General features: G+C 42.0%; 1 protein-coding gene across 4 annotated transcripts in view; it reads right to left on the reverse strand.

The window, feature by feature from the left end:
- Positions 1-1850: 1850 nt before the first annotated feature.
- LOC144125130 (uncharacterized) overlaps positions 1851-20524 on the reverse strand; it is a 31710-nt gene continuing 13036 nt past the window's right edge. Inside the window, exons 7-8 of one of the 4 annotated variants that reach the window (XM_077658239.1) lie at positions 17854-17954; positions 1851-3423 (exon numbers count right to left, since the gene is read on the reverse strand). In XM_077658239.1, coding sequence (XP_077514365.1) covers positions 3415-3423; positions 17854-17954 — 110 coding nt within the window. In that variant the 3' untranslated portion in view covers positions 1851-3414. Of the gene's footprint in view, positions 3424-5417; positions 15511-17853; positions 17955-20524 lie in introns of those variants that run through there. The other 3 variants (XM_077658238.1, XM_077658236.1, XM_077658237.1) reach the window with 3 other exon arrangements.

A 20524-nucleotide genomic window follows, 5' to 3' on the forward strand; every position in this document is an offset into this window, starting at 1 on the left:
CTAAGCGCACGGTGGTGAACCCGGCTTCGCTGTTGAGCTACGTGAATGCAATGATATTGCATTGGGGGATTTTCTCCTTTTTCGGGAAATTTGAGGACTAAAATTTGGCTGAAACGAGATTTTTACGGACTTTCAAGAGTCTTAACCACCGAAATTGTCTCATCTTTACTAAATTGAGTTTTCAAACTGATGCAGGGAAAAGGGGCTGAAATGGAGAATTTTGGGTCTGAGAGAATTTTCGCGGCATGGATTATCACTGCATGAATGCATAGTAACCACAAAAATCCACTAAGGCAGCTCTTTTAGATGCGGGTGAAAAAAAAATCGTCACAGTCTATGATTAGAAAGCCAGTTGTGTTGGAATGCGAAACATCTAATGTCCACGTGACATCACGGGCGCCATCTTTGGGTACTGTGGCTAGCTTCTAGCGTGCGCGGTAATCGGTTGGCGATAGGCGGATTAACAAAACAGCGAGGCTTTCGCTGAGCTTGCCGAACCCAAAGATGGCGGCAGCTATAACGAAGATATATATATATATATATATATATATATACACACACACACACACGCCGAGCGACTGCTCTGGTGTCCGGTGTAGCGGGGGTCCCGGGTTCGAACCCCTGACAAGGACGAATTTTTAACTACGAAGTTTCTGAGAAAGCTGTACAGCTTTCCTTTGCAGCCGTATGGCTGCGCTTGGGTGGATGCCAATGAGTAATTACTCCCTTATTGTAATATTCTGTCTTCGACCGCGGCGGCCGTATTTCGATGGAAGCGAAACGCAAAGGCGCCTCTGTGCTGTGCGATGTCAGGGCACGTTAAAGAACCCCTGGAGTGGTTTCAGGTGTCCGCAGAGATCTGACAGATACTGCACCATTTCCTTTCCCCCAAAACCAATTTTCAATTCTGTCTTCGTCTCTGCAACAACCCGAACAAGCATCGAAATCGGTCTGGCTAATTTCAAGTTCATGGCCAGCTGTCGACGTACACAGCCTGCAAATATGAGTGGCTTCTTTTCTCAAAGAAGTGTGCACTTTAAAAATGCACCTTTGGACTGGTTGGCGGCTCATCACGAATGTGTAGCGGCGCTGGCATCGCCAGCGGCGCTGATGAAGATGAAATTGGCGCTGCCTGGCTCGCGCAGTCCAGAACGTTTTCGGCAACCGGCCTGGCCTGCAACGTCAACAGCCCGCTCCGCCAGCTCACCAGCCGCGGCTACCGGGACTCCAATAAATGTGGTTCACCCACCACAAATGTTCAGGAAAACAGCGCAATTAAGGGACGAGACATGTAAGAAAGTACTGTGGTCAAATAGAGCCGTTTATCTTCAGTGTTCACCCAATAAGCACTAGTATGTTTTCAGTGTTTACGTGCAACAATGTCGGCAACACTGCTGGAACAGCCCTTGTAAAAATGGTCGACACACTTTCTATAGACTTGTTATAGACTATTCCCTTCGTATAGATATTTCCTTTAGTCTATTCATAGTCTATAGACAAAAGTCAACTAAAAGTGTATGGCCATAAATCTATAGTCTATAGACTCGTCTATAGCCTGCCTATAGGATTTGTATTGTTTGTAGACTGGTCTATTGCCTATAGAAAATCTATATAGGCTTTATTGCCGAAAGTCTATGGACAGTCATATACAGACTGTCTAAATTTTCGTAAGGGAGGGCTAAAGGAAGGCCCGAGTGGGGCGGGGGAGAGAGATAACTAAATTGGCCTGGCCCTTCACACCTTCTGCCTGTCAGCCCAGTGCCATTCTTGAGAAACCTTTAAGCAACTGATAACGCATGTGCACCAAGAAATCAGAGCAGATTGGGCACAGTTTATGTGAGCGACGTTTTTATTAAAGGCTATCCAGTCAGAAACGGAAAGTAAAACAGCACACACATTTTCTGCTCAGAACAAAGCCAAGCGGCGGCGCTTCTCCAACCCTATAAGTGGTGAGAACAGCATCGCATGTACACAGCGCGTACATATTTCCAATGCGCACTATCTACAGTGTGGCGCCTGCATTTGATCACTCTAAGGGGAACCTGGTGCGGAGGTGCATCTCTGTCCACCATGCTTGCAACTGCTCTTGCGCTACAATGAGTACGCTACGAAAAACACGTGCAGTGTGTCACGCGTCCTCCTCTCTGAACTTTGTATTACCGGAATTTGCAAATGTAGCGAGTATGCCTGCACTACTGCTGTTTCCACGGCAACCGTGCGGTTTCCATGGACCGCACGTTGCGACTGTGCTACGTACAGGGAGAGTAGCTCCTCAGCACGGTGCTTACACGGGGCTTAAACTGCTATGTTATACTATTTCACGAGCATGCTCTGTTCTTGGTCCCTGGGGCTTCATCTTCAAACAAGCTAAAATTCTTTTTTTATACTTTGTTCTCAGTTCTCCTTGGCTTACTAGCGTTTTTGCTTACAATCTGGGCGGCCTAATTTAATTAGGTGAACACTGGTCTCCCCACAGAGACCAGCTCTCGCAGATATTGTGCGACCTCTCCCAGTTACAAAGGTTCAACTACGGAACCAACCTGTTCATCATTTCAGGGTGCCACAAGCTCAATCAGATGTTGATTCATGAAATCTTGCTGACTTGGCTGCTCTAATTCAATACAGACATCAAATTTGGCTGGGTGTTTTCTTCTTTGTAATGATGCATATGTAATTAGTAAACACCGAACCCAAAGTAGTATTTGCCTCCTACCGCTACATAATTGATAACTGAATTTTTTCTCTCATTTTTTTTTCAGCCAAAAGTTGGATGCGACATCAAAGTTCAGTACAGGTCACATAACGCATGAAGAAACAGCAATATCATTGTTATTTCCTCATTCTCCATTGTTCCAGCTCTTGAAGCAGGTTGGCTTAAAGTAAATTAAAATGACGTAGCTTCTATATCGCAGTTTTTCATGCCTGAAGGGACCAATATTGAACTTTGACGTCGCTGCCACTGTTTCGCTGTTAAAACCGAAAACTGAAACAACACGACAGAAAAAAATTCAATGATAAATTATTTCGTATCCACATGCAAATATCACACGGTGACCCATGCATACTAATGCCTTATGCATCATTAGAAATAAGACACACAACCAAGAATTTGGCATCTAATCTTCTTCTAACACAAGCTTGCTCCCAAACCAAAATAATCATATCTTTAAAACAATTCTTTTTGCGCATGGTATTGTTCTTTATTCATGCATCCAACGAAACAATGAACTCTAAGTAGAGTAAGCAAATCAGGCAGCCAAACCCATCTCTCAAAAAGCTGTTAATTCATCCTAGAGTTCATGAGAATGCTAAAACACTTGGTTCATAAGAAGGTTTGCCAACCGACTTGAAGGCAACCCTCCATTAATTGCTCTCTTCAAGCATACCAACAATCTTCATGCAACCTGCAAGGCTTCAGGGCTCCTACGGTGACAGAAATGAAATAACACGAAAAAGCAATCCTTGAATTGTGCACACACAATGGAAGTGAGGAGCTCGTGCTAAAGAAACAACAATCTTCACAGAGTTTCCTAGTAGAAAATGCAATAAACAATGCTTCTAACAAAGAGGCATCAAGCAAGATTTAACATGGTAGCCTTCAACAACATCAACTACATGTGTCATGTACGTAAAAGAACAAGTAAATTAGGCCATCTTTAACACCCTCATCCCACTATAACAAATTTTTGCAGTGACAAAGGTGAAAAAAGCACGTGGAACAAAAGTGTGGCCATAAAGAAAAAAAAGCCAAAAATAATGTGCAAGCCGATGACGTGCAAGAAAGCAACAAGCTAGACAGTTTATCTTAATTTCTCCTCCATGCCTCAAGCCTCTGCCATAGAGAAGGGCGACCCTTTAGCAGCATGAAATAAAATGAAAAAATTGCAGAAGGCATGAAGCACTAGCAACTTTGAGGTCACCTTATGCATACCAAAGCCCACAGCTCATGTTTCTATCTCCATGAAGAAAGTCAGCAAGTCTTTTCTAGCAAATGTGCCCAACATACAATTCTTGGAAACAGCACTAAACGGAACTACACAGATGGAAGTGCACAACACAAGTGCACGCCAGTGATCTGTTGTGAGCAGGAAAAATAAAGTCTATATAACGTATAGATACACTGAAAAAAAAAAAAATAATGGAAGCAATCAAACTGCACCAACTGCTGACCCACTACAGAAAAAAAAAATATAATAAATTGACAATACACCAAGCAAATTTTGTGAACTCTACAGTGACAATCAGTTTTAAACCTGTCATTATGTATTACTCACAAGAGTCCCTACAGTGCTCTTGATTGATTTTTTAAAATTTTTATATATGCTATTGCTCGTTGAAGACCACTCATTGTTTTCAGCTATCTTCTGACACCTGCTTTGCTATCTCACCACACAGAGTAACTGGTGCAGGGTAATTGTTTCCTCGGTTTTCTGCATGTGTTTGTACCAGTACGCCACACCTTTTGACACACGAAGTTGCTAATTAGCACTCTTGTCGTGTCCTTCAATCTCTCAAATTCTGAGCGGGTCATAGAAATTATAGGTCTATCTTGAAAGCTCTGCAATATCCCTAAATATATTAGTGGGCTTCCTCTACAATTCTGTTCATGTTGCAAGGAAAGCTTCGACATATGGTGAGGTGCCAATTATCCCAGCAAAAATCATTCAAAGCATAATAGTAGTATAATAGTAGTATTTAGTGATTAATGGAGCAGTAACAACTCACCCCATAATGCATCAAACACAGGGTGTTTATTTGTAATTAGGCTTTTTCCAGTTCAAACAAAAAAAAAACGACAAAAGTTAGTAGACTCCTATCTCATTTAAATTGAGTTACTCTTTTTATTAAAAGAGTATTTTTCAGCTATCTTTTGACAGCTGCTTTGCTATCTCAAGGTAGCAATATTTTCTACAAGCACAACTTGAATATTACCATTTGCATGTTAATTACTGGTAAATAAATTGTTCAGGATGACAAATATATCGAGATAGACTTTAAATGACTTTTGACCACACAGAATTGCTATATTAAGTCACCGAAAAAGGTTAGTATTTCATTCGCTGAAAATAATATTCACCGAAAAAAAAAAAACGAAAGCAGCGTCCTGAAATAAAAACATGAAAAAGTCCACTAATTTTCAAAAAATAAAAACCGAAAAGTCTAACCCCTATTTGTAATATACTAATTAGTGCCATTGCCTGTGAGTGCTCCTACAAAGCATGGCAAAGAAGGAATTTGTCAGCTGTGTGGATGAGCAACACAGTGCCTCCCACCAAATGTCCCATCACAGACTTCAAAACAAAGCCTCTGATAAATCTTGGGATTCTTTTTCAGTTCCTGCTGAAGGACGTCCTTTCTTTACAGCTTGTTTGCTCCGAAAACAGTCCTAATAAAAATAGAGTATATACGAAAAAAAAAGTCTATTTTACTCTCTATTTAAAAACTCTCCACACTAAGAAAACTTTAGCAGTTGCGCTCATAACAGCCTGCAACACACAAGATGTGGTCCAAGCTCCCTTCACAAAGCACTGGAAGCCTGGCAGTGGTAATAATTAATGCATTAGCTGCCAGTCAAGAAGGTACAGCTCTCTGCAGTGCATATCATGCTGCATTCAAATGCTACAAAGCACAAACTGCATTGACCTCACAACTGGTGCACTGCACATCATTACAAACACAGCTGTACCAGGTCATAGAGTAACAACAGCCCAAATTCATTCCCTAGTCATTTTTCATATTAAACAATATTGTTGCTCCTCCATGAACAAGAGGAATCAAAGAATTTCACTATCGTTAAAGAAACAAAAGCTATGAAACAAATCATTAAGTAGGCAAACTCCAAACTACTGTGAAAAACATATAGGCTGCAAGTACCAAGGCCAGGTTCCACATTAGCAATTTACATGTGTATGAGAGACAGCACTGAGGCCAACAGTAAAGCTAACCATTACTTCTCAGTAAAATGCAATGTACAAGGAAAGAAAAGTAAGAAGACAGAATAGCAAAACGCAACCATTCTAGTAGTGCTAAATGCTACATGGAGTTCTCAAGGTAGATCAAAAGGCACATTAAAAACCTTTACACCATTAACTTGACACACGCAACATAAACTAAAAACACTGGCAGTGCAGTGTTACAAAATGTGAGAATAAAATGGGCTTCCATGCAGTAAGGAACATGGGATGCCCCCTCCTCAGAAATGTACGAGCAAGCAACATAAACATGCTCATAACATACGGCCGTCATATGTGAATGAACTACAGCAGCCATTAAGCATACACCACAGCAGGTTGTGAAAGTAGCTAAAAAATACAGCATGTGGTACAGCTCTGAACCATTGCTCATGCACACAACTTAACAATCATTTGATCAGTGCATCTTTAATATCAGAGTCCATCAAGAAAAGTGAGCAACCTATACCGAAGCAACAATCTTAAAAAAATAAATGCATCTATTCAGATTCTTGTGAAACACAGAATCACTTCCACACATCCGTTCCTGTCAAGTCTACCCTTGTCTGGATGCTTTTAACCAGAAAATGGCAAAAATGAAAGAAACCTTTCAGAAATACCTGAACGGGTAGCAAGCAGGTGGACACTTGAGAAAACAGCAGATGCAATTAAGAGGGAACAGAATTTACAAGTGATTGGTCTATTGAAGAAATGTTCAATAACTCTCCGCAAAGCAAAGTCAATGCAGCCGCGAATTGTTTCAGCACAAACCATAGGCAAAGAAAGCAGGCATGCTGCACGCAGACTGAGTCATGGGACCATAAAACCTAAAAACAGCATTTCCAATGATGTTTCATCACAAGACAGTTTGCAGGGTTTTAGTCTGGACTCAAGTCATGATGCTAGTCAGCATGCAATTAAATCTAAAAGGTCCCAAAATGCAACACACAGAATAGCCATTTAGTGGCCAGTTCAAGTAACCGAAGCCACAATGCAGAACTGTTCTGCCTTGCCAAAAAATGTTTTAAAAATGAAACTCATACACGAGAGCTCAGAACACAAAAGCTGATCATGCTTCTACAATGATCATGCTTCTATTTTAGAACAGCACCTAATATGGCCTCTAATTTTTCATGACAGTGCAAAGCATTCTGTAAACTATTTAAGTTGACCCATATGATACAAATTTCGCAGCAGCATAATAGCATGCATTTTATGAGCGTTAATGGACAACAAAGTACACAGCCACATTTTGCTGTCAGGAACAACCAGCAAAAGCCAAGAGGCCATCAAGGCAGTATTGCAACTGTTCCATGCCACAAGTTAGTGTAAACTGCTTATGGCTCACAGGAGAGAGATCTCATGCAACAGACATTATCAAGTGCACCATGTCAACTTCAGAAGCATTAGCTCCCAACAAATATGAAAGATGACTTCTGTAAAGACATATCTAAATGCGTGTCCAGGTGCTGTATTATAACCAGTGCGCAGTTTGTGACAGCCCTTAAACCATGGACAAGACCTGCACCAGAGGGGAAACCACACGGTTTACCAGTTTTCTTCCCGGTGCAAAAAGAAAAAAATTCGAAATCACAATGGCATGTAGGTTCAAGAAAACTACAGCTCAGTAAACAGATATCAGGTCTGAAGCACATTTATCTCTTGGTAAGCTACACAAAGAATAATTAAAAGCATAGCAAAGTCAGCACAGCTGTTAATCATGAATTCAACAAATCCTTTGAGCACATACATTGTTTTCAATGAAGACGATTTGAACATAATGATGGTGCAGTCGGACTTAGAATATGTTGCAATGCTCTTACAAAGGTAAATACAAGAACCAGAAGCAGCTACACCATCCCAATAAATAACAGTTCTCAACTAAATCCTAATGCCAAGATTTAGTTTAGAAGTGCACAGCCATATTCAGCACGACTACTGAAGTCACTTTTCCTATTCTTCGTTTGACAATGACACTACACAACAAAATATTGACAGGTGACTGCTGATGCAAGCATGACACCCATAGAAGCAAGCCACTTCCGACTCTATGGATGTGCAACGTGTGCCGCTGGTGAGTTATCACATCAAGGACTGTTCCAAAGCGCACATTTTGCTTAAGTAGTGAGCAAAACAGCCAACAGTACTGAGCATGTAGTAGCAAGCACTCCTGGTTCACAAGAAAGACAAATAATCACACAGCCGCTTTTCATTTGGAGATCACAGTGATCAGTTTTCTTTTTCAACAGCCAAATGCAAAGTGCAGTAGCCTTACCACCGATTGCTTAGCCAAACCCATTACAGAGCGACACTAGCTTGGCATAAACTTTGAAACATTTAACCAGCCTGCACACATGTTGTGCCCGTCATGAGGACTCCATGGAATGGCGCAGAACAAAGACACAAAAGAGAGACACCTCCTTTGGTAAATGCAGTGTACGTACTCTGGAGCTATGTAAAGCCAACGCTACCTACAACATGATCAAATGCATTACCTGTGGAGCTTCAGAGGGCATGCAGAGCCATTCACTGTGCGACAACACTAAATTCAAGGACTGCCGAAGAGTAAGAGCGTTCATTAGACAGAAGAACTAGCAGTTGAGATTTACACATGCAAGCTGCACGATAGAAAAGCACTTCGGTCAATGCTTCAAATCGTGGCTTTCAAAGATAGCCTACCCCAGAGTTGCACAGAGAGTGAATGAATTCATTCATAAGTAAGGCACATACATTTCTTCACACATAAGTGGACAACATTGTGTCAGTGTGTTATAAATACATGCATACTCTGGGCAAACGAGAATAAAATAACTGTTTGATACAACACAGGCAGTTAACGTAGCTTCCACAAAGTTCTTTCAATCCTTTCAAAAGAACACAAGTACTTCCGTGTGATGCACCACAAACAAGCATCAAAAAATAAATGTGCTCACTACCACACACACATACACGTGCACGCACACACACAAACAAGCATGCATCCACATACTGCTGTCCGAACCTTTCACTCATGAAAGCTCTCCAGACAACTTGCTATTGCAGATTCTTCGTGCCATAAGTTTAAGCACACATTCCACAAAAGAACAAAAATTTAAAAAAAAACATGCAAAATGTGAAGACCAAGATAGACAAGAGAAAAACAACCCTTTACCCATCCGCTTCCGTGCATCGTTTGCGATGGCACAGCAAGACCAGGATTGCTGGAAAGTAACAGCAATAGCTTGAGCTGAAAAGGTAGCCCTAAAAAAACTGCTGTTTTATTCTGTTCTCTACATAATTTCAAATCTAGAGTACATAGATTTTTTCTTATTTGTGAAAAACATTAAAACAGTCAGGTGCTTTAAGTGCGAAGTGGCACTTGTCGCAATCCTGACAGCTTCCGCCGTTTATTCCTGGCCTTTGTATACTAAAGTTTGCATAATGCTTTCTGCTATGCCGTCTTTCAGAGGTATTTGGCAATCAACATGGTGCCATTACAAGCCTCTACACTTTTCTGCGAAATGAACTTTCCTCTCAGTGTAGCACATTCTTTTCTGGTCACTTTTTGTTAGAATATATAGCTGATGCAAACAGACATAACACATCACACTGATGATTATTTTCTTGCAAGCTTTCGGATTTCCAAGCCGAGGCTCGAGTTTCATCTGCAGTGCCAGGCTCAGAGTCTGAGTCCTAATCCTCATCTTGAGGATCAAGTCACACTCACTGCTTTCATATACCTTCTAAAAGTTGGAAGTATTTGCAATCTGCATCCAACTCACTGCTAACAAGCAATGGATAAATCTCGGCACGTCTGAAACCTCAGTCTTCCCAAGACATTATGGTCATGTTCAAAAGAAGTAGCGAGAAAATCATTTTTTTTCTGCAGCACGCTTTCAAAACTTATAAGTAACTAGTGCCACGTGATGTGAAAACTACTATCCAAAAATTAGCAGCTAAGCATATGGTTCCATTTGTTGATGCATACTTAAAAAAAAATATTTCAAAATCGAGGACAAGGAATTGCCATCCTTGCAAGCGAATGGGTTAACAGCTTCACTAGAGTTATAATTACAAGACCAAAGCTGTGAGGAAGTCATGTTTCACGAGAGAATATGTGCTGTCTACATGAGAGGTAGTGACTAGACCAAGGAGAAAGTAAATATTAAAAATCTGCACGATATTTATGTGTCAACTTCCACTATGTGCACTGCCGTTTGAGTGTAGGCTGCTGCAATGCAGATAAAGTTAAGTTTACATGCCATGGCACTCGTAATGAAACATAACACAAATGTAAAACAACCTGAGTTAAATTCAACACTTCTTCTAACTTCATAAATGCTAGCACATTTCTAGTACGACAATAAAATAAGATGCTTCAATTATTCCTGCCACTGAAAATAGCTCTGAGCATGTATAAGTAAAGTTGACAATTTGACTGCCTCGCACGCTGCATCAGAGCACAAAAATACTGCCTGACTGTAATCTGGGCACAATAGATAATGGAGGTAATCAGGTCAACAACAAATAAAAGCAACAGTACTTGGACTCGCAATAAATAACTGCACAAACTGCTAGAAATCCACCGCCATTCAATAAACACTACTGCCTCACAAAACATTGAAAATTTGATGGGTAATATAGGATTCTCTAGAACATGCAAGTAAGTCATGCGACTCTGATGGCTCGCAGCCACTCAAGGTACTTTGCAAACAGGCAAATACTAAATACGTGCACACATTCATTCTTTCTGCAGTACACTGTATTGAATGACAAAACAAACTTGATAAAATACGGCAGCCAGAAAATGGAGAGGGGAGCAAGTGGCTAAAAAAACTGCATTGCCTGGAGCTGGCTGTGAGCACGCAAGACTAGCTGCCGCATTTAAAATTACATCACAGACTCTCGCAATGCGAAGAAACCACAGGCAGCCAAAAGGCACCGAGGGAACGAAAGAAAACAAGTGGCACCCTTGACTACCATTTACATCTGAAACAATAATAGGTTATGTACTTTGAACAGTAGTTCCACTGAGCGAGCCCCTTTAAAACAAGTGCTGTACTTAAAGATTGCAAGTTATGCATGTATATATATACAGGGTGTTTTGTTTTTGCTAATAGTATACGTCCTTTGTGAGAAAAAGGACCGATTAACTACATATACTCTAACTTCACTGCTGACTCAACGGGCATGCCAGGTACTGCATGGGGTATTAGAAACCTCAGTGCTCAACTTTGGCTGGTCATTATTTACCCTCTAAGCTCTGGCTGAGATAAAATGCTACAGACTTGAAGTTTATGGGAAAGAGACATTGAAAGTGACTTTAAATTAACATTAAAACAAGCATCCCAAATGCATGTATGCTTGCAATGATCTAATTCTATTGGTAAATCCCTGTGTGTCAAGCCAACCAAGTCCACAAAAATTTACAACGGGCCTGACGTATCTTTGCTACTATTTTTCAAACTGCCAGGAGAGCAAACAGTTCCAGAGGAACAGTGTTGCTTGAGTAACGAACAATGGTATTATTCGCTCCTTGCACCATTGTCTGTGAGCGATGTTTTAAGAAGGCGTCAGACATTAGAGACAGTGACACTGTCCAACACTTTGTAGAAAGCAATAACACCAGACTTAAATGACCAGTATGAGGAACATGCACTGTCAACCACATTATTAAAGCTGAATAGGAATTCCCTCTTAAACACCTTAAACCTGAGTCTGAATGTGCAAAATAAAAAAAATAATGACATGCGCTATACAATGGCATGCTCAAAATAAAGAAGAATGCACTAAAAGCTGCTGTCATTAGAGTGCATCCTGAATGTATACAGCAATGTTATACATACATCACTGAAAATCACAGTGGCATACAATGAAACAATATTGGAAGCTACAGTGCCACTCATGATGACAGAAAAGCTCAAAGGTCGCTGTACTTAATTTACACTGATAACAGCAAATCTCCACCCATTCTTCAATGCTACAGCATGGCCCTACATCTGCAAACCAAATCCAACAAAAAAAAAGTTTGATATATATTGTAATAAAAAGTTTGAGCCACAGCACCACACTATTATGCCTCATAAATCAGCCTTCATCATGATATGATGATAACATCACCTGACAGTCGCAATGAAGGAGTAAGCCAATGAGTAAAATTAAAATTAGTCAAATCCATGCCCTTCATATTCTGGTATGTTCAGTGAGCCAGCAGTGCAAAGAGTACATCAATGCAGCCATCAACGTCCCTTGACAATATGTCAATGACACAAAAGAAAAAACACCATGTATACACATACAGATATACATAATATATACAGTATTTGCATTTACTATTGTACAGGTTTTATTTTATGAAGGAAGACTGTATTCTATATGCACACTATAATGCCTACAACTGCTCTACAGCTGCTTATATACACGCCTTCCGTGACAAATTCCGAAGGCATCTGACGAGAAAGAACGATGGAGCATGGGTGGAGCAAGGAAAAAAAATGGTAGACGCAAAACCTCTGAGATCATGTAAAAGTGTGCAGCAAGGCATCGACAACCTGAAACACCTGCGCACAATCCCAAGACCCAAGACAAAGAGCGAGAGGAGGGAGAAAGTCGTCGAGGAAGAGGCCACGAAAATGATGGCAGAGGACACTGTTCTCAGGACTGCAGGTACAGACTTTGGCGTTCCAACAACCAAACAAAAGCTCGCATAGGGAGTCCACCCCGACGACACCATCATGAAGCGGCAAAGGGAATGGCAAGCCTCACAATACAATAGGTGCCTCCCCCACTCCCCTGCACTCCTCCTCCCAACCCCATGAGCAACACGTGCAGCGGTCGCCACACTTCCTACCAGACCGCTAGCGTCACAAGCCCAGCTGTGGAAGAAAAATACTTTGTAGCAACATATGGTGCAGCGTATATCACAAGGAACTGAATACGGGCAGGTCTTCTTGCTTTCAGCACATGACCAAGAGCTACAAAGCATGCCTACTGTTACGTGGGCTGCTCCGAAATGTAAACAAAGCACTGCATGTGGTTTTCATCTTGACACCGTTCAACAGCTATAAATATTGAAACCAATAAAACAGTAATGCACAAGTGCCGCTAGTCTCTGGAGGCCGTTCATTACATCCACACAGAAACACCAAAATCCCAACAGAACTAAGAAATGTTTCGTGGCACCAGCCTCATGAAAGGAATTATGACTTGAATATTGATACTGTCGGCAAAATTCACGCAAGGCATTGAAATTGATGGTTTTTGTAAAAGCACGCACATCTTTATATTCTAGACATATGTAAATATGTTGGAATTAAAATTGGAAATCAGCCTCACCTTCTCTCTTTATGAAATAAGACAGTTACACGAAAAGGAGAAAGCAGGAGAGCTAGACTTATTCATAAATGTCACCAACTTGCATATTCTATTCTGCAGTGATGGCATCTTCATTCATTTAACTGCCCTAGACATCTTATTAAATATACATGTGTCAACATCTTTGTTTGCATCAGTCACAATCAGTACCTGAAGCATGTGCACTAAACAAAAAGCAATTTGGAAAGCTGATGGAGCACCCAATGATTCCTATCGCAAGGTAAAAAAGAGCCATAATTCAGACTGTGAAAACTACTGCATAGAAACCTTAAAATGAGTTCCCCACATCTGATGAGGATTTAAGCTAAGACTGGCCATATTTCAAGAAACACAAGCTTAATCCATATTGTATATTTGTGCCAAAGTAGCAGTAAAAATACGAATTAGCAATTTTCTAAAAATAATTTACGGCTTTCCACTACTGTTTCTTACATTCAATTATGACACTAGCCTGTTATTTTCTGAGGTGCTTCTAACGACAGATCCATATAAAACCAAAAAGAAATGATTAAATTACCAAGTGTTCACCAGGCACTAGCAATATGAGGTGATGAACTATGTGCCTACTGTGATCATTCAGAATACACTTGCTGCCACAAAGCAACCCTAAATACTATGCATCGAAGCTAGAATCCTGAGGTAATGGTATGTGTTCAAGTTGAGATCACTGAATATTCCATGAGTATTTTAAAGCTATAGAGTTGAGGTTGTGAGGATGCACAGATTCAAGACCTGTGACAATCTCGAACAGCAAAAGCGGTGCTTTCCACAGGTCCCACTGCAGATGCCATGCACAGGTCTAGACACTGGTAAGACCAACATGGCAGCAGGGACAGTCATGGCAGACCCATGCCAGCATAAAGCAGTAATGGTAACTATACAACAGATATAAAGATGTATATGTGATGAAACATGTTAGTATCGTTGAGGTTGGACATGTGCTACCTTCCTAAGCCTATTTCACTGACGAGCAGCATGAGTAATGTAGCTTATCTTCGCCTGAATTCTGTTAAGCTGATGTCTGTATACAGCGTGCGTTATTCTGGAGGCCAGAGAGTCATCCATATCAAAAGCTCTGCAAACTAGGATGTGCGAAGCACACGTGACAAAAACACTGGCAGGCCGCAGTGTGTAAAGCTCTGACAAGGAGAGTATGCTAAAAAAATACTATAGGTCACTTTAGGTTTATGTTCTAGGTCTTCAACAGTCAGAGAATCTTCAAGTAATAGGCGCAAGATTACATGTACAAAAAATAGTGCACCACTTTCGTAAAAAAAGGAATAGAAAGAGATGCCAGGTTTCTATGTAAACCAGATGAAAAGTAATGAATGTCATTATTTCTTTGCGATATAACTGAAGCCCTTGGAAATCCTGGCAGACCAACAAGATGCCCCATGCAAATTTTCAACTGTAAACTACTATATGCTGAATCTAGCATGTTTCCTATTTGGTTCTTTCAGGCTGCAACTCAAAGCAATGTTGTCTTTTTTTAACCACGCATCAGAAGCAGTTTGCTGAGATGAAGTGCATTTTAGCAAACTGCCGCCATTTCCAACCTCAGTAAACCTGAGGCATAAAATGAATGCAAGGAACGCAAGCAAAGAGTATCATTCATGAGGAATGCCTGAACAAGCCTACAACTGGAATGGAGTGCACATTTCCCTCAATCTTTCGCCTTTTCGGGATAAAACTGGCTGTGCTAAATTTCCCTACGACATTCTAAGACATTCTCTCTGTCAGGTGAATTTCTGTTGAGCAGACGTGCTTTGCACAAACGCAGGAAAGAAGGCCCTGTGCAATGACACCAGAGATGAACGCAGACACAGAGGTGGCTCCACCATCCTCCACTGCCTGACACTTTTTTTTCTTGCATCAAACCTCCACAGCATGCATGTAGAGAACCTGGAATGGTGCCCCATGGGCCAGCAGACGACAGGGTGGCAGAGGGTAGGAACAGACTTTGAAACAACAAATGAAATGAGCAAGGTGAGAAGACCGGCACATGGTTGCTGCTGCTGCTGCTCTAAAAATGTGCACACGAATAGACAGGGATCAGTCAGGAGTCCGGTGGAGGAGGAAGCTGATGCCATGGCCAAGGCTACGAGAAGACGAGAAAGAAGACGATGGCAGCCACAGCGATGCAGACAATGAGCAAGATGAACGAGACCAGGCAGGCTAGCTGGCAGGGACGCTTCTTCTTGGCTGCCTTCTTGGCCAGAAGGAATAGAAACAAGGAAGGGGCAAGAGGATGAGGAAAGTCATAAAAGGTGCATCAGGTAGCTGCAGCACGTGGCCATTCATTCCTGCACACTACAACAGGAAAGCTTTAATGAGGCCCACTGTCTGGTCTATGCAGCTTAAGGATAGCAACCAGATGCTGTAAAACTAACTCAAACAAGAACAATGTAGCACGTAAGGTCACACAGGGAAAGCAGGAGAAACAATTGTTCGCTGTCTTCCTGCCCATGTCTTCCCACTCATGTTCATGCAAGGCTGCAGCCATTTTTCTCATGAAAAATGCTCCAAATACACAAGCCCTGTATTTCTACGTGCAATAACCTTAGCTGCATAACTGCAACATCTTGCTTACCAAGCACAAACAGCAATGGCCTGTCTGCATACAGCCTGTTAATATATCAGCAACGGGCCAACTTTAAATCTATCTAGATGCAGAAGAAAGCAGCTTCAATGCGCATTTTCCGCTGCATAAAAATGCTGCATAGATGAGACACTAGAGGGCCAGTACGTATACATATCGAACGTGTGTGCTCCTAGAATGAGCACTCAAATTCGGCAACTAAGCGTAAATGTTGGCTAAGTGTGAGCACAATTACACATGCTGAACTACAATTTAAAAGAAAAAGGGTTTGTAGTAAACAAACTATAAAGGTTAATGTGAAAGTCTGTTTTGGGCTTAAGAATGGTGCTGGCATGTGAGGTGGAAACTACCTAGCCCTAGAAAGTTAGCTCTGTGTTACACATAGGTATGGCACACTCCAGTGCAGATGGGTTTCATATAACAATATTTTTGTTGTTTTTTTTTTCAATTTTTTTGGGGGGGGGGGGCTTAATGTACCAAAGCAATTCAGGTTGAGGGGCACTGTAGTGGAGGGCTGCAGATAATTTGGACCATATGGGGTTCTTTAACGTGCATTGGCGTCACACAGTATACGTGGGCTTCTAGCATTGCGCCTCCATCGAAATGCGACCGCCTCGACCGGGGTCAAACCTGCATCTTTTAGGTCAGCAGCCGAGCATCATAACCACTGAGTCACCGCGGCGGTTTCAATAAGGTTTGGGTATAGCATTAAAATTTTGTAGCCTCAAATATGGCATCACTGCAGTCTGTGTCTTTTTTCTTTTTTTATACAATGCCCATATGCAGTGAAAGCAATAATGTAAGAAGTTTACTGCATCATAGAGCACACTAATTACAAAGACAGCTAATACCTTACAGAATGCCAGGAACACTTAAAAAGCTACAGTGAAAAGAAAAGTACACAATATTTTTGCAGTGCCCCAGGTTTGATCCTGACCACAGCAGTCAGAAGGTGAAACGCAAAAGCGCCCCTGTGCTTTGTGATGTCAGTGCATGTTAAAGATCCCAAGGTAGTCAAAATTATTCTGGAGCCCTCCACTAAAGCACCTTTCTCTCTTTCTTCTTTCACTCTCACCTTCCTTCCTTCTATTACAGCAAAAGGGGGGGGGGGGGGGGGGGGGGGGGGTTCCGGTGTCCACCAATATATGCGAGACAATTATTGTACCATTTCCTTTCCTCAAAAACCAATTTTCATTTTCAAAGAAAAGACCACACAATGTGCATGATAACACACAACAAGAAAATTTTGTTTTTCAGAAATACTCACCATACCCTGATTAGACAAGGAAAATGTATAATAAAAGAAAAGCACTTCCTTTTCTTGAGGACTCTACTAAAGCATAGACCTACAGTTTTTGTGAAATGAACACTGAGGACAAATTGAAGTTTGGCCTTTATCGATAGATTGCAATGCTCTAATGACAAAGGGACCACTCACTAAAAACAGAGCTGTTATAAGCTTAAGTGGTCATAAAATCAAACACAGGCGTTGCCGCCACTGGCTGTTTTTTGCAAGCAAACTGTGGTGCATCAGAACAGAATTTTTTTCACATAGATCTCTGAGGCTAGGCTACACTACCATTCACTTCCAAACAGAGATCATGAAGTCCATGTATGTCATGAGTTTCAATAGTATGGAGGGAAGATTTTTACATCCAATTTTCATGGCAATTAACGTGTCCTTTGCTGCCGAAAAAAACATCAACATAGCCAGAAAGAAATACAGAAGTATTTTTTACTAGGAATAAAAGTTGGATAGAGTTGCCTCAGTGTCCCTTTAGATTCTCTGGGCATTGTCCAGACATAATTTAGGTTGGACGAAGGAAAAAATGTTTCCTAGCCCACAAACAACAGAAGGGAGCCAAAAGTATAAGCCTCTGTAGCAGAAAATGCACTTGGCCTTGGCTGTGACTAAATATATCTAAAACAGCCTCCGTGCACAGAACTCACCAGGTTCTCCTCTGAACTGGCAGCAGAGGCAGGCCCGAGCAGCCTCAGATTGCTGGACTGTGCCATTTCGCTGGGTGGGTGACTCTTGGACAGTTTGTCATCTGAAAATTGAGGGCACACCTCGCTCATGTATGGCATAAACATGATAAGCCCTTTGATCCCATCAAGTGTTATGTTAGCACTTACAGCCAAACAAGACAACACACAGATGTCATAGCATCAGCACAGCAGGCGTCAACACATAATAATGCACAGCAATACTCATCAACAAAGGCTGCACCTCGGTCTTATGTGATGCCTTTCAACAGCACAGCTGATTCCAAAGTGCATTCAGCACTTTTACTTCTATAATAAAAGCTAATATAAAAGTGTTTGATAAAGAAAACTGCCGTCATGTCATCAAGAGTAGATGTAAGCAAGAAATGCTTTGCAGCATCAGCGTAGCACCATCTAGGATCGGTTACAGATGGTGTTAGCCAGCCGCATTTTTGAAATGGGGCTCATCCAGGCCATGCATGTGACGTACCACAAAGCACTTGGTCACTGACCTAGCTGAAGTGCAGAACGAGCCAGGGACGCACGTGTTCACGAGTCAATGGCACAGGCCTATAGCCAAGCACAACTACTAACATCCACGGCGCTGCACAGGAATGAAAGTGCGCACTCCCTGGACCAACCCCTATCCATCGTTCTCACTTTTATCTTATAGATGCCCAATGTGTTATCGTTTGCGAGCGGTAAGTGAAGCTGTGACAACAAAGGCGAAATCACTGTAGCTCACAATGTGTTACAGCACTGCCACCAGCAACCAGAAATTCTCCTTTATAGCAAAACCTTTGAAAGCCCACACCATGCACTTTCGCTCCCAGCGCGCCAGTTCCCGTGTGCCAAGTCATCCATTCAGACGGAAAGTTTCAGAGAGCTCGCTTCATGTTTTCCTTCTGGTTTGCTGTGCCGAGAACAGAAGCTAAATACATTTCACGTTGAAAAACCCAACTCCGGTGGCTACCTGCTATGCATCTGCCTTGTAGGAACACGGAACTGTGGTTAGCCAAGAGTTGCGTTACGTTCCCACCTTGTGCATTTAGTACACGCTATTCAGTTCTAACTTAATGAGCCAGCCTGTCCTCTGAAGCTTTTTAGAGCACTAGCACTTATAGTGGCTATTCTCCGCATTTAGCCATTACAGACAGACGCACAACAGCAAAGTACGGGGAATGGCCACTACAAGTGCTAGCACACTAAAAAGGTCCAGAAGACAAGCTAGTTCGTCCAGTTAGAATTAAATAGCGTGTACTATATGCACAAGGTGGGAACATAAAGTAACTTTTGGCTAACCAAAGGCCATGTGCCTACATCAAGGCAGATACATAGCAGGTAGCCGCCGGAGTTAGGTTTTCAAACATGCAATGCATTTAGCTCCCATTCTCGGAACAGCAAGCCAGAGGGAAAACATATGAAGCAGACTCTCCGAAACTTTCCATCCGAACAGATAACTTGACACACACTTAGGGAACTGACGCACTGGGAGCGGAAGTGTGCAATGTGGGCTTTCAAAAGTTTTGCAATAAAGATGAAATTCTGGTTGCCTGTGGCAGTGCTGTAACAAAGTGCTGCCGTGTCAGGTGGCAGCTCATTTAATCGTGAGCGGCTGCGCGAGAAGAGCAGCCTGGGTCGCAGCCCAACCCAAGCAACAAGTCCCACTGATGATAGCATCTGCCATAGAAGGGCAGTGGTGCATCGCTTGACCGCTGCACCACTGCACCAGGAGTGGTAGGAGGACTCCCAGGGATCTATGAGTGGAGAGAGTCACTAATTACACATACATGGACATTAACCCATTATCGCTATTCAAACAACTGCCATCCATGAACACTGGATCTGAACACTGGAACAGTAGAGGAAACTAAACTGCTAGCGCACCTAATTCACATATGGCCTAACTATGCAAACTGACCATCATTACTGTTCACATCCCCAATTGTTGAATAGGTGCATGACCAAACTAAACAAAGTTCATCTCTGTTCACTGAAGTGACTCTGCTGATCCTAGATGAAGATGTACCCAACTAGGACAAAATATTTCATGCTTGCAGTCTACAGTAACACTAAAAAGCGGGCAGTGTACAAAAAAATGACGGATGGTTTAGCATGGTTAGGCTCAATGCGAATTAGGGGCATTTGCACTTCAATTCTCACTTCAGTTTCGGTTCGAGGCTCGGTTTTCAAGGTCAAGCAGACCTCAGACAAAGATCGGCAAAATTGATGAGTGGGGGCCTTAATGGTAGTGACTCCTAAACTGGAGGAGACATTTAAGCCCTGTCTTAAAGGTATGACATGACAGCATTAATGAGTTAATGCCCATACATGCGGAATGGGGCATTCTTTACATTCATAGATCGCTGTGAGTCCTCATACCACTCCTGGCACAGTGGTGCAGTGGTTAAGTGATGCACCATTGCCCTGCGATGGCAAATGCTGCCACTAGTGGAGCTTGTGAGACCCAGGTAGCTCTTCCCGAAAAACCCCCGTTGCCAGAGAAGCAGTGGCGAAATTGGTGAGTGAGGGTTTCAGTGCTAGCGCACTAAACGCGTGAACAATGAAGATACATTCTGATTTATGCTGAGCATTTTGTCATCAGTGAAAAAGCATCATAAAGAGACATTGTTCA

This window comes from Amblyomma americanum, chromosome 3 (genome assembly GCF_052857255.1).
Source record: "Amblyomma americanum isolate KBUSLIRL-KWMA chromosome 3, ASM5285725v1, whole genome shotgun sequence".
Lineage (NCBI taxonomy): Eukaryota > Metazoa > Arthropoda > Arachnida > Ixodida > Ixodidae > Amblyomma > Amblyomma americanum.